A 14804-nucleotide genomic window follows, 5' to 3' on the forward strand; every position below is an offset into this window, starting at 1 on the left:
GCTGCTTTTTGGAGTTATGGCGAGAGAACTGAGAGCAACTTGAGGGTGTAGCTTACAGCAAGGTTTGAAAGGCCTGATGTCAAGTGATCCTGTGTTGATCCGATCATCATTTTCCCAGTGCTAACATTCCTGCTTCCTGTAGTTTGCTTCAGAGGTAGAAGTTTAAAATGGACTTTGTACTTGCAAAGTAACTGCCCTTCCTTTAAGCTCCCAAAGCATTCAGTATAGTTAGGTCAGCGGTAAGACTTGACAATGCACTGGAGTTCATTTTCTCTGTCATGATCTAAGGAAAATGGGAGAATAGGGCAGTTCAATGACTTTCTGAAGAACACACCACCATTGGTATCTGAAGAAACTACCTGGAAATTTGTGGTCTTGCCTTAAGTGAAGAGACCCCTAGAACATTGTACCCCCCCCCAAACTCTTCAGGGAAGAGGTAACACAATGAAGGGTCAGCTTTTTGCCTTCAGTAGACACAGCAGAATTGAGCAGTTAATATTTTGGGTTTTAGGGAGAAAAAAATAGGTGCTGCAGAATTAATGACCTCTCGTGTATTTCCGTTCCATAATTTGCGATGTAGACTCACACACACATTTGAATTTGTTTCCCTTCTATGTTTTGGAAAAATAGGCGTCCTTACCATCATGAAGAGGTTGCTATTGTTTGGAGCTTGACTTATCAAGTTTGCAAGACTCTGGGGGGAGCTTTCCTGCCAGAATATAGAACCATGCATCATGCAGACATTTGAATGGTCCCTGATGCCTGTTTTGAGAAAATATTCCTGCTATTATCCTGAGTCGACATAATATATAGGACTCAGTTAGAAAGCTTACAGTGTGATTTCTGCTGGGAAGCATCGCATGAAGTTGTATCCAGTTGGAAACAGTGCACAATTAGAAGACAATTTAGAAAAACAAAGCAGAGAAAGGGAAAAGGACATCACTCATAGTCATAGAACCTGACAATCATGGGGGCACTCCCTTTTCTAGTCGGCTTTAGTTTCTTTCCATTGCAATGTGATGACAAGTCAGAGACCAAGCCACAGAGACTACAGAGTGGCTTCCTCTCTCCCTCTCAGGCACTGTGGACATTCACCGGGTATTCTCTGAGTGGTTCGGAACCTTTGTGAAATGTGGGATCTTTCCCTGACTGGCAAGTTGTTCGACAGTAGCTTTCCGGACCTAGGCTAGGCTGTTTATCCCAGAAGCTCTCTGAACCCTGACAATCAGTAACTCTTGCACATCATTGACAACATTGACTACATGCTTGATGCAGGGTACACAGAGATAGAGAATGCATTCCTGCTTTCAAGATCTGCTCTATTGTTTATGGATGCTACCCTAGCAGACTAATAATGCCATATCACTGTGACTACTATAGGGCAGCAGTTAAGATCTGAGCCAGTAGGGTGACTATTCTTGCTCGGGAAGTGAGAAGAGGAAAGTGTGGGATGGGTCTTGGAAACTGCACATCTCACAGGTTCCCTCGGTGGAACCAAGGGAAAGGGAAAGGGAAAGGGAACTTCACAGATCTCAGGGCCTTGGGAGCAGCAGGCCAGCATAGCGCAATGTCAATGCTTACATCATGTTTCCAATTGGCTTTGTCTAAGACATGTACTGGCATGTCCAAGACTTTGTTCCAGAAGCTTTTTGCATGTCATCTCAATGTCATTTCACTCTGTGATGGAAACTCTAGAGTCTGGAATTAATATTGAGGGACCCTCTGACAGTGGACATAAGCTGTAAGCAATTTTTAGCTAGACCCATTTGCACTTAACCCAGTCTGAAATCTACAGAGCTTCAGCATGGGAGCTGGTTTTGATCAATACTACTCAGTGGTAAGTGAAGATATTATGTTATTATGAAATGCTTGTTTATTATCTTACAGACACATGGCACTAGGGAGAAACTGCCCTTTTAGTGGAGTCAGGCACCTGAGTGCTCATGGAACTCATTCAATGGAAGTTCTGGTACATTCCTTCTGTAATTGTCTCATCAAGGCTATGAGAAATGTCACTTTGGCCACTGAACCAGCAGTCAGATGTCAGCAGCCATTCCTTCTCTTTTGCTACCCCAACTTCTTTCCTTCCTCTTCCCTCTTCCATTCCCAGTCCTGGTTCATAACCCACCCAACCAGTACATCCTTTTATTGGTATGAGAAAATACCAATTGGTATTAGAAATCATTTCAAAAAAATAAATTGGTATTAAAAAATAGTCATGTAAAGTAAGGTTTGCCTTGAGACATTGTGAGCAATCTCTGAACTCTTGACGGGGGGGATCTAAGTGACAATGTTGTATTTCCGTGACCAAATACTTCGTTGTGTAGTGGTTGTCAAGGTGGCATGATCAGTGAGCACTGGGCAAATGAGTGAACACTTTGATTATAAAAGTGACAGGAACCAGTGGCATGAGCAAGTGAAGGAGACTGTTGCTCTGTATCTAAGGTGGGAATGTGGACCTACGCGCACTATGTGTCAGTTTTCCCAGCCAAATAAACATCTGTGATGAGGAGGAAAACAGTTTGCATTCAGCTGTACTTCACACTGAAATCAAGTCAGACTGAAGGGGTGGATAAAGTAGGAAACAAACAGGGCTTTCCTTGAGATTTCAGAGCACAGATGTTTTATTTTATTAGTATTCTCTTCAGCAGTGGAGGAAATTCCAGTGTTTCAACCACCTGACTTGGTAATCCAGTTCAGTAAATTATATTGTCTCCCCGGAACAGCAGATCGTGTCTTTGTGTTCTGTTGACTCTTTCACCTCCTCCTCGTTGAATCAGGTTCCACCAACTGGAAAATGACCCATAAGCCCAGAAGTAATGGAGTCTAAGAAATGCCTTAGAGCTTTTCCAGTAACAAAGATTGAGGCTTTTGTTTTCCTGAACAGATACTTGAATTTCACCTGGAATTTCAGAATCCATTCAACTGTGGAAGAAAAGGGAGTAAAAACAGGAAACCTACTCACACTCTGTGGTGCTTTTTTGGTGTACTTTTTATTAAGAATTAATGAAAGGAATTAGCTAGCACTCGAGAGGTATCAATGTAATCGTGAAGCATTATCTGTGAACGAAAGTAACACCTCAGTATTTATGAAAATGGGTTTCATGAAATAAGTTGGGTCATGTCAATACACAGTAATGATATCGTGCAGTCATTGGAAAATGAGATGACTACTGAATGTTATCAAGTCTTCTCCCAAGCAAAGTAAAACAAAGCAAAGGTCAGCCCGGAACATGGAAGCTGCTAGCACCTCAGAGAGGAGATGGCAGAAGCAAAGAATGGCTCTGGGGAAGTTTCCAGAATGGGTTCAGACAGGAGGGAATTGACATTTAGAGACACAATGGTATATGGTATCTTGTAGTCCCAATGGTATCTTGGACTGCAAGTATTCCATGTCCCAAAATAAATAATGGTAGGACTAGTACAAGAAAAAATCTTATTGAGAACATCCTGCACTAATGTCAGTGTACAGCAACATTGCCATTTTTTATCAACTTCCCATTAAGTTGGGTTGAAAAATTTCCAGACTAAGTTTGTGAATAGGAATTATTTCTAATGGAAAGATTTATAAGTTTTTTTTTAACTGAATTAAAATAGGAGGTGTTTTGCAAAATCACACCTCTTGTTTAGATCTTTGTAGCATGTTACAGTACCAGCCTAATGCATGTTCTGTGGAATAAGAGTTTCAAAGTACTGTGTACCATGTGTGGCATGAGTAAGGAGTATAGTACTTTGGATTTCATGTGTTTCCATTTTGAAACCAAACTATTTCACTTGGTATTTTGTTCTATACCATCCAGTTAGTGTGCCCTGATAATACTTTTCATTTCATACTGCTCAAATGTCATCCTACCTATTTCAATGAAATGAGTGCATTGAAAACCAAGTTAATGATAACAGCAAAAATCCTATATTAAAGGTTGGTTTTCTAATTGTTTTTTCTCGTCGTTTTCCTTACAGTGCGGGAGTTGGCCGGACTGGTTGTTTCATTGTCATAGATGCCATGTTAGAAAGAATAAAGCATGAAAAAACTGTAGATATTTATGGCCATGTCACTTTAATGAGAGCCCAGAGGAATTACATGGTTCAGACCGAGGACCAGTACATCTTTATCCACGATGCACTGTTGGAAGCAGTGACGTGTGGAAATACCGAAGTGCCGGCTAGAAACTTGTATGCCTACATTCAGAAGCTGACTCAAATAGAAGCAGGAGAGAATGTCACAGGAATGGAGCTTGAATTTAAGGTATGGTGCTGGTGGTGACGTGGTCCCCCAGGAGCACATCACTCTCAGATGATGATAGAGGCACAGCTTTCCTTTCTTAAGCTTTGACATTTGGGAAGTACCAGATTCCCTTTACCTTCTTCTAAGGTGTCTGACTATACAACACTTTTCCTCTTTCCCATTTGTATTCTTTGCTTTCTGACAATACTTTGAGTTCTTTGTAGCCTCATTTGAACGGAGAGATCATAGTCTTGCAACATTGTATGTAGAAATTCAGCAGGCTGTGTGGACTCACTGGGTAGACAGGAAAAGCAGTGCAGCTGGAAGACTCCTTTGTTCTAAAGCAAGGGAAGGATTTAGAACTGAGGAAAGAAACTGGGGTGTGTTGCCTTCTACAGCATAGGCTGAAATCGTCTTTGTTGGATTGTTCTGTTCCACAGCGTCTAGCCAGCTCTAAAGCTCACACCTCAAGGTTCATCAGTGCCAATCTTCCATGTAATAAATTCAAAAATCGCCTTGTTAATATTATGCCATATGAATCCACAAGGGTATGCCTGCAGCCTATCCGAGGAGTCGAAGGATCTGATTACATCAATGCCAGTTTTATTGATGGATACAGGTACAAACTCTTGCTCCCCTGACAGTCCAAAGCCTTGGTATTTGCATGTGCCCTAGTTTTTTTTTTTTTTTTTTTCCAGAATGAATTTCTTCTCCATTGAAAGCATTTCTTTCTGCATAGGTCAGCATTCAGTCCCTTGGTATTTGTTGATCATTATTTTGGATAGGAATAAGGAGCTGCAGTTGGGAAGTTTGTAATGTGGCCTGCTGCACTCTGCTTTCCAAGGCCACTTGGATGGGAGGGAGGTAATAGAGAAGCTGTCTGGGGCCACATTTCATACATGGAATGGATTGTGAATTATTTCTAGAAAAATGAAACTGCACAAGAAAATGTTGAAGGGATTTGTGTGACACGTGAACTGGAGCTGCTAGTGGTGCCCTAAAATGTAAATCATGATGAAGTCAAACCTAACATTAGAAAGGCAAGTCTTTGGCAAAGTCTCTAAAATGTATTCATTGTTCTTATAGGAGTGCATCATCCTAACAGGAATGCACTGCCATGACAGTAACAGGTTTTTATTTCATCACTGGATTGAGCCTGTGCATGTTCTCTGAATTCTTTGCCCGGTTCTTTTCATTGTTCCCAATGCAGACAACAGAAAGCCTACATCGCTACCCAGGGACCGTTGGCAGAGACCACGGAAGACTTCTGGAGGATGCTCTGGGAACACAATTCTACAATTGTGGTGATGCTCACCAAGCTGCGGGAGATGGGCAGAGTAAGTATGTCTCCTCCGCCAAAAGAGGATTTCACTGTAACAGTCCACATGCCATTGGCATTTCTTTGTGACGCAAGGAAAACTGGACACCATCTTGGTCATGTGCTCCTCAGTGTTGGTTTCGAACGTGAAAAACCACATTCAGTTCTTCAATGGTGTGATGTGAAGGATACTGCTTGGTTTCCAGTGACACAAACTAAGTGCAATAATGACCTGGGAGATAGTGTTTTAAAGTTACACAATGTTAGTTTCTTCCTAAGGATCATGTGGTCATCAGAGATCTACTTGTGAAAACGGGGTATTCTGGAATGAGGAATAAAATAGTATTAGACACCTCTGAAGCCCCACCACTGAATTCAATAGGTGCACTTTGCCATATTCATAGGAAGTAAATTGTAGAGCTGCATCTGATATGTAGCTTTTAAAACCTACAGAGAGCAGCGGGGGGAGGGAGGAACTTGAGCGTTCTCATTTGTTTATGGAGACTTCTGTAAAACTTAGCCAAGTTATAAAAGCTGCCTACGCTCCATTGTCTTCCATGGACAAGTGAAATGGAACCAGATCGAGTCCGAGGTTAGTTTGTATTCGCATTCGATGGCTCAAGGCGACTGTGGTGGTGCCAGGACTCATGTAATTATTTGCATCCTTTCTTGTGATGATGCCAACCCTGTTGATAGGACTGAGTTGTACTGATGTGTCTGTAGCACATATTGTATGCTGATACCATTGGGCATTTTTGGAATGATATTGTTCTAGTCTTGGGGGATATGTGGTTGTGCAAAGAAAAGGAGTCCCATGCACTTGGAATGGAATGTGGAAATTTTAGAAATGAAAGAAGAAAAACTACATAGGTGGATTGACATACACTGTACAAATTGTCCATAAGGTTTTCACATGAATCTCTCCTCGTAGGAGAAATGTCACCAATACTGGCCAGCAGAACGATCTGCAAGATACCAGTACTTTGTTGTGGACCCCATGGCTGAGTACAACATGCCACAGTACATCCTAAGAGAATTCAAAGTCACAGACGCCAGGGTAAGTGGGCACCGTCTGATGCGCTTCACCACTGGCAGACAACTAGTCTGAAATCCATGTCTGGGAGAAACATTTGCCCAGATACACCCAAAACGAAAGGAAATCACCCATTCTAGAGGACCGTTCCTCTTGAAGAGTCATTTTGTCTCTGCCTGGCAAGGGTTCTCACCAACCCTGGCTTCCATTCAAATATAACATCTGGCAGCCCCACTTGGTGGATGCACTTGGTGAGTGCGTGTGCTGGGAAGTGCTTACACTCACCTCTGCTCATTTCTTTGGAGTGTTTTTTTCCTTGTGTTCTTCATGACTTGAGGCTGTAAATATGTTGTTGTTTTTCAGAGCCCTTTAGGTCACGTGGGTTTAGAGGTTCATTGGCTCTGATGTTTAAACTGCAGAGCAAATGACATTCTTTGGAAGAATCTGCCAAGCTCTGCACATTGTCATTTGATTCCTGGCATGGTTTATTCTTCGGTGTGCTGAAGTGTCTGTCTGTGAGCACTGTGTACACATGACCCTTGTTGGCTCATGTTCATTCTGCATTTCTGTCTAGATGGCTAAGTCCAAGGTTCAGCCCTGATAACATGTTCTATGCATTAGCTTTCCTATCCTAGCCTTTGGCCACTTCCAAGCCTTGAGAGTGAACATATCTTAGGAAAGAGCGGGAGAAGTCCAAAGCCTTGACTTATTTTTGGAATGGTTCCAGCGGGTGGGTTGAATAAAATTCCAGAGTAGAACTATTTACCCGAGCCATTATTTATTCTGGAGAGCAGCTTTCTCACCTAATCCTCATGTGTAGAGATTGCCTGCTAATCTCCAAAGCCTGGCCCTTGCTGTGGACCTAAAGTGAAGGAGAAACTGGTCAGCAGGTTGCTTGGCCGAGAGGACAGACCTGTTAATCATCCCCGAAAGTCCGAAGTACTCTGAAGATGTCTGTACTGCAGGCGGCAGCTAAGTGTCCATGTTGTGTTTGGAGGTGCCTTCATGACCTGTGCCATTGTTCAGAGGAAAATGATGTCAGTTCAGAATTGTAAGTCAGGTATGTGAGTGAAAATCATAAATGCATCATCAGCAAATTCACCCACCATTTCTGAAGGTAAAGAGTAGAGGTGGCCTCCACCGAAGGCACCCAACACCATCGTCACTACTCTTCTCTTGTGCCAATGATTTCTGCTTACAGTCAGAGAGACAGATTTGCTTAAAGAAGAGGACCATTCCTTGGGGTGGTATCATTTTCTTAGCTGCCATGGCATTTGCTGTTTGAGCTCCTGATGGGGTTGTCATGTGCACATGCCAGTTTGGAAAGCAAGTTGGCACTTGCAAATACAGTATTGTTAAGCAGAGAACCTTCCATGGAGTCAGGTAAGTTCTTCTCCAAATAGCAAGGGCTTGTGCACACCACCTCTCTGTGATGTCGAAAGGACCCGCAATGAAACGTAAAATCCCCAAGACGTTTAGAGAACACATTTGCATCATGTAGCTTCCACTCCTGTGTTTTTCTACACACAGGGCAAAGTCAGACATGCATGCATAGTAAGCAAGTATCAGTGAATGATGAGGCCCACCAGTTCTTTCCCTGTTCATCAGTGTTCCTCACAAAGGTGATGTGAGCAATATCAGAACCTGTTTCCTGTCCATCCCCAGAGAATGGTAGCCAGCAGTGTTGCCTGTGGATTCCACTAGGCAGGTTGATAGGTGGCCATGTTGAGTGGAGCTACCCCCGTCTATAAGTCCATGAGAAACACTGAGTCATTGACTTACCCTGAGTCTTGAGAATAGACACCTCTTTTCCCAAGGAGCTTCAGGGGAGGGGGGAAAGAGTTATTACCAAAATAGAAGGAAGTCCAAACTTGGACGGAGATCAGTGCCTTTGAGCTTGGACTGTGGGTCCTAGCCCTCTAGTGATTGAGGAGAGAAAGGTGGTAGGCATCATTGTTCTTTCTGCTCCTGCATACAGGAGGGGCCTGCAGCTTTTGTTAGACATCTGAAAATACTGTGAGTTTCCAGAAGGAATTGTGAAATCCTTCCATGTCATGACTGAGAACAATTCTAACTTATCACATTAGAAAGGAGTCACCCCTCTTGCCTAGAGCTGGCTTTTGTTGCTCTGCCATTTGGTATGTGTGAAATGCTCCCCACAGATGCCCAAATTCTTTGTGGTACATCCTTAAGGGTGTGTTTCCAGAAGAGATCATTTGTATGCTAAGTATTTATCTGATCTCTTAGGTGGGTCACCTCACTTCCTGGTCCACTGCATAATTCCCTAGAACAGGCCTTTGCCTCCCATGGCTAAAAGCTGTGTGTCCCCGAGACATGGGGGCCAGGTACCCAATTGGTGTCATCCTGTCATCGACACTGTCCTTGGAAAATGCTAGAAATCTACAATCTCTGATCTGGATGACACGCCTAGATGTTGGTTTCCATGTGAAGAAAGTATTGGATGGTGGTCATGGTACAGTATACATGTGCCTCTTTGGGATGGTAGGCATGGTTCCCCACTAGTAGGGGAACTCGGTGGCTAGTTACTGTGAGAATCCAGATTTGTCACTGCCTACAATCACATCTATTGATGTTCTCCATGCCTGGTGGTAAGAAGACAAGAGTAACATGTGATGACATCTCATGAAAAATGTGGCTAATGTTTTCCTTTTGTTTCCTTTCTGGCACCACAAACCATCGTTGCTGTTGGGGTCTGCACACTGGCTGAATGCTGCTGGCGTCCTTTCTTTGCGGCTTTCCCTTGAAAGGACGGTCAGTCCCGAACAGTGAGGCAGTTCCAGTTCACAGACTGGCCAGAGCAAGGAGTGCCAAAGTCCGGAGAAGGATTTATTGACTTCATCGGCCAAGTCCACAAAACCAAGGAGCAATTCGGCCAAGACGGACCCATTTCAGTCCACTGCAGGTATGTTCAGAATCAGGAATGACAAGGTTCCTTTTGTGAGTAAGGATCTCACTGGGGTTTTCTGAGGTTGGAGGAACAAAGTGCATTCAACAGATTGGTACAAGACCCAATGTAGGAGCACACAGGCCTATGGAGAACGGACAGGGCTGTCCATTCTGAAGCCCTTGGGAAACATGCGGGGTCTATCTCCTAGTGTAAGAGACTTGGAGTGTCAAGGAGGTAGAAGGGGGTGACATCGTGTGACCAAAGCTTGCCCCAGAAGTTTTGTTCTGCCTGTAGATGGGCGTCTCTTTTCCAGAAGGATTGTTTCCGGAGGTCTTCTGAAGTATCGGTCACAGTTTGTTTCGGTAGACCCGGCAAGGTCCCAAAGGACTCAGTCACCTTAGGTCCACTTACCCGAGTCACAGGTATTGGGGAAATGCCTACTCTGGCCTGTTGGAATAGCTTTTCGGGGAGAGGGACCCCATGCAATTACCACTGAGACAACAGGTACTGTTCTCGTCATCCATGTCCAGAGACATCATGGAATGTCTAAGGCAAGGACTCCCTTTGTTTCTCAAGAAAGGAAAACCGGAGGAAGGTGTTTCAGCTTCACATTTGAGTAGTTGTACTAAAGGGCCAAATGGCATTTTTTTTCCCCAGTCTAATTGTCCTTGACAGGAATGGTGGCTACAACCCCTAGTGATCATGTGTTCAGCTATTTCTTTCTTCCTTATTTTGCTTTCGCAGTACTAACTGTTCTCTCTGCTACTTTGTACTGGTGTCTGAGGGAAACGAGAAATAGTTATCGAAGTTTAAGGACAATACTCATCCTTCTAGTCCATAAGTGAGTAAAATCGCAGCCCCAGTGGAAATGGCAATGTGCGTGAAAATGGTTCCTATGTCAGAAAAGGAAGCACCTTCAAGGTCATTATTTGCAGTAGTGTTCACAGCCTGTTAGAATGCAAGTCCTTGAAGTGAGAGTAGAAACAGCAAGGCAATGGTTCAGGAAGGAGGCCTTGTCAATGTGGTGCATTTGGAAGTGGATGTGCCAAAAAGCTTCCAGCGCAAGCATGTGACGTCATTTAATGGAATGCCTATTTCTTAAGTCGTAGCAATGTGAAATCTAAGTTTCTGATATCGCTGTATACACCAAATTGTCACGACACAATGTATTTTGCTGCCAAAGAGTAAACAATTCCTAAAGACATCAGAGACCAGGTCTCCAAAATGAGACAACATGGTGAACCTAAGCTCCAAGATGTCTGAGCTCCAGTTTCACTTCTACCGTCACGTCCCTCTGCCAGTAAGGAAACGGAGTTGTAGCCCAAGTTTCTCAGCAGCTATCTAAGATACTTGCAAGTCCCTTGGGTTTGCTAGACATGCCCTAGGACCTGAGAAGCCAACACTATGCAGTTGTGTGCAGTTATGCACACTCCCTTCCCTCTAGGCAGCTAGAGTATTCGGGAAAGTACACGTGGAATCACATAGACCACCCAAGCAGATGATACCTATAGAGTAAGCTTTCACCGGCTAAGTCATTCTGCTCCTCTGCCAAATGACTTTCCTCGGTAAGCTATAAGACTGTCTGCTTTCCTCTAGAAACAGTGGGCATTTTCCTGAGTATATGTATCCAAGTGCATGTTCCTTGTCATGTTTTGTCCTCACCACATGGTGGAAACACTCCTATAGTATCAGTACCGTGCCATTGATAGCGTCCAGCCTTGTAGGAAACCACCTAGTCCCAAGTCAGGAACTCTACTGTTCTGTTGCAGCAGTCCCATGAAGGTCACACAGACTCGGGAGTACCTGGATCATTTGACAAGAAGATCACCCATCACTGTGTTTCAGGAGGAAGGGTTTCTCAAGGTTGAAAGGGCCTGTCAAGGTCATGGACTCTAGCTTCACAGCCAGCCTTGACTGCTGCTGAACATTGTCAAGGCTGCCCGTGGAGGATAAAGCCTCCCGGACTGCTTTGAATTTTTTGAAAATGCAGTTTCTAAGGGAACCCATGATCTGTAGATGCCTATCGGCGGCATCCCCATGTCAGGGAATCCATCCATTTTCTACAGCCTGTACTCACGCGTTCCAGGGGCCATTTCATGAGGACCACAGACTGCAGATGGCTACTACTTGACTAACACAAAAGCTATGAAGGAACGTTCTTCTCTGACTGCAGTAACAAGTCTAGAAATCTTCCGAGAAGAAGGAAACAAACCACAAACCTCCTTCCTAGGGTAGAAAGCAAGCTGGTGTTTGAAGTGCAGAAGATCTGAAAGGGAGTCGATCAGTGTCTATTGTCAGACTTAGTGAAGCACCACCTTTTATGTGGGTTAGAGATCCCATGTTCAAGAGGATGTCTCCATGATCATACTGCTATGACGACATTTCTATGTATAGGGGATGGGACAGTTGACACACATGAAGTCACTGTAAGAACAGGGTAGACTGGAACCTAGGAAGAGAGGGCCGATGGAACGCACATGGAAGCCACGTGGCCCTCCTTTGAAAGCATTCTGAGGCCAGGGCTACCATGTCAGGGCCTTCCAGAATAGCACAGAGCTTTGTTGGACTTACCAGTTCCTTTAGGTATGTTTCCTGGCTCTTTCCAAAAAGGCACATCCTCGTCGTTTTGAGAACATCCTCCTAGTCTCTTTGAAGCCATTGTCAGAGTGCCAGGACACATTCTCCTGTGTCATGAAGCAGATGTCCCATGGTTTGGAACGCTGCAGTGGCCAAACTCATCCTAGGGCATTAGGTGGGCAGACGGTCACCCCCAAGCCATTGTGGCCGATAGTGCAAGTGTCTCATTCGGTAACACTGTTTTCATTCTTGTTCACAGTGCGGGCGTCGGAAGAACTGGAGTCTTCATCACACTGAGCATTGTTTTGGAAAGAATGAGATATGAAGGCGTTGTCGATATCTTCCAGACTGTGAAAATGTTAAGAACACAACGACCAGCCATGGTACAGACAGAGGTGAGAAAGAAAATCTCTCCATCGCATCTCAAGAGTCCAGTGGTACTGCTGTCGAAAATGTACCCATGGGTTCAATCGTCGACCTCATGGCCCTGTCCTGAAATGTCAGTCAGTGTGTACGCGTTCATCAGAGAGGTCGTGACTGGGTGAAAGTGTGGTCAGTGGTCTCCGTTGGATAGGTTGAGTCTATAAAAAGGGGTCCTTCCTATCTGCAGCGCAAATATATGTTACCAAAGAAACAAAGCAGTACTTCATGTCATGGACTCTTGGTGTGTTTTACTTGTCCATTGACTTTCTGAGTAGACCATGTGTTAGACTTCTACTGTTCTCTATTTCCCTTGTTGTTTTCATCTATTTTTCCATCCTTTTTCTTGTTTTGTACAATGGCTGCATTTGCATCTTGGTTCTCGTCCCCGTCCAATTTCCCCCCAGCCTTGTTTGGATCCTCCTCCTCCCACCTTGGAGTGTGTCTGTGGGTGACTTATTTTCCATTGATGATGGGGAGTTTGTTTCCCTGCTCCCTTATTTGGAGGACCTACGGGCCTGCTGGGAGGGAGGCCCTCCGGGGGTGTTCTTGCTGGCTGACATCATGGAGCAGCATCCCTTGCAGCACCTACCATGTTGCTGCGAGTGGCATGTGTTTCTCTTTGCGGATGGCTGAGTCCTAATCCATTGTGTCTTGGCACCCCAGCTTCTCGGTCCAGTCCTCTCTCTGGGCATTTCGGTGGCTTCTGTAGCTTCCCTATTGTCACTAGTGCTGACCTCCAGCTTGGGGTGCAGGTGTCCTTTGGGTCGATCCCTAGGGGTTGCATGGCTCAATCCTAGTGAAAGGCCCCTGTGAGCAGATGGAGGAGCCTCCACACAGCCTCCCATAGTGGCTGGAGCAGTTTGCTTTCCCAACAGCAGTGTAGGAGAGTTCCTTTGCCTCCACTTCCCCCCCGCCAACACTCAGGCCCGTTTGCCCGGCCCAGTGGAGTGTGTGCTCTGGTTCAGAGTGTGGCTCAGAGCACACACTACAGGCGCCACTGGGCCGGGCAAATGGGCCTGAGTGTTGGGGGGACAGTGGACGTTTACTACCACCGGAACACTTAGCCAAGCAAGTGACTACACAAGATAGAAAACATAACACCACAGAACACCATCTCTTGAGCATGACCAGCTTTATTGGAGGTCGATGCATACTTCAGCAAAGTACAAACAATCCACTTGCAGCCCTCAACAGAAGTTGCCTTCCTGGGGAATTCCCTTTTCCTGACCCCTGCTCCTGTGTACACTATCATTCGTTCCCCATGTCTACCGATGCTCTCACTTATTCCAAGACAACGCCTCACGTCTGCAGAAGGACATGCTCCCTGCCATGTTCCTTTCAGCCTGGCCCCTGCAGGACACACACCAAGCAGCAGCTACACTGCACTAGGCCCACGGGGACCAATACTCGATAGAGGATGAGGGGACTTTCAGGGCAGGAAGACTTGGAAAGCACCTCCTGTGAAGGACTTGGTGCATCTGAGGTCACTCACCACAGTGCAGACCTTGCTCCCTGAAGCCACACGTACCCATCTTGGGAAGTGCCATTTTCCTCAGCACGGTGCGTCCGCACGGGCAACCTGAAAAGGAGACAGCCCAAACAAACAATCCATCAGCATAGGCTAAGGAGTTCCTCTCTTCAATGGGCAGCCACTGGCGGTTGCTCCTTGCACAACAGTTTCTATTTGTCCACAAGACAGTGCTCACTCACGCTGTCGCTGCTCGGCTTGAGGGGGCCCCTTCAGGCGAGTGGATGAAAGCAGGCCTAGAGCACTTAGGAAGCATACCATGTGGCACATTGGGGTTCACTCCCTGAAACCAATGGGTTCTTGGGCCGACAGCATGCTTTTTCGTTCCCATCTAGAGGTAACTGTTGACTACTCCTGACTTGTCACTTTTCTTTTCCAATGGACTCATGGCCTCTCTCCCCCACCCTCCCTTTGTCCCTTGCAGGATCAGTATCAGTTCTGCTATCGGGCCGCACTCGAGTACCTGGGCAGCTTTGATCACTATGCAACGTAGAAACCCCCAACCCATTTCGGATTTTTACTACATGCCCTTCCACATCCACGGAGTCTCTTCTGAGCCATACAGGGCACTTGAGAAGTCCTCTTCACTTCTAGCTAACCACCACCTAGTGGGACTAGGACACACAAAACAAATGTACAAAACTCTTCCAGGTGGACCAAGAATTCCATGGAACGATCGAACCTGAAAAACAAGAGCGAATCCTGACTGATGAGGCATCTGAAGGATTTCCTTGGCAGATACCTCGAGGATTCCAAAGAAAGGGAAGAAGACATCACAGCCAAGACCCAGCA

At 45.2% G+C, this 14804-nt stretch overlaps 1 protein-coding gene across 11 annotated transcripts in view; it reads left to right on the plus strand.

Moving 5' to 3' along the window:
* PTPRD (protein tyrosine phosphatase receptor type D) overlaps positions 1 to 14505 on the plus strand; it is a gene marked incomplete at both ends in the record, with an annotated part of 382458 nt that extends 367953 nt beyond the window's left edge. For all 11 annotated transcript variants that reach the window (XM_084237481.1, XM_084237484.1, XM_084237485.1 and 8 more), the window contains 7 exons: positions 3961 to 4246; positions 4666 to 4844; positions 5436 to 5562; positions 6475 to 6600; positions 9345 to 9499; positions 12321 to 12456; positions 14437 to 14505. In XM_084237481.1, coding sequence (XP_084093607.1) covers positions 3961 to 4246; positions 4666 to 4844; positions 5436 to 5562; positions 6475 to 6600; positions 9345 to 9499; positions 12321 to 12456; positions 14437 to 14505 — 1078 coding nt within the window. The remainder of the gene's footprint in view (positions 1 to 3960; positions 4247 to 4665; positions 4845 to 5435; positions 5563 to 6474; positions 6601 to 9344; positions 9500 to 12320; positions 12457 to 14436) is intronic.
* Between the last annotated feature and the right edge of the window lie 299 nt (positions 14506 to 14804).

This window comes from Talpa europaea (genome assembly GCF_964194135.1).
Source record: "Talpa europaea genome assembly, chromosome: 7".
NCBI classification, from domain to species: domain Eukaryota; kingdom Metazoa; phylum Chordata; class Mammalia; order Eulipotyphla; family Talpidae; genus Talpa; species Talpa europaea.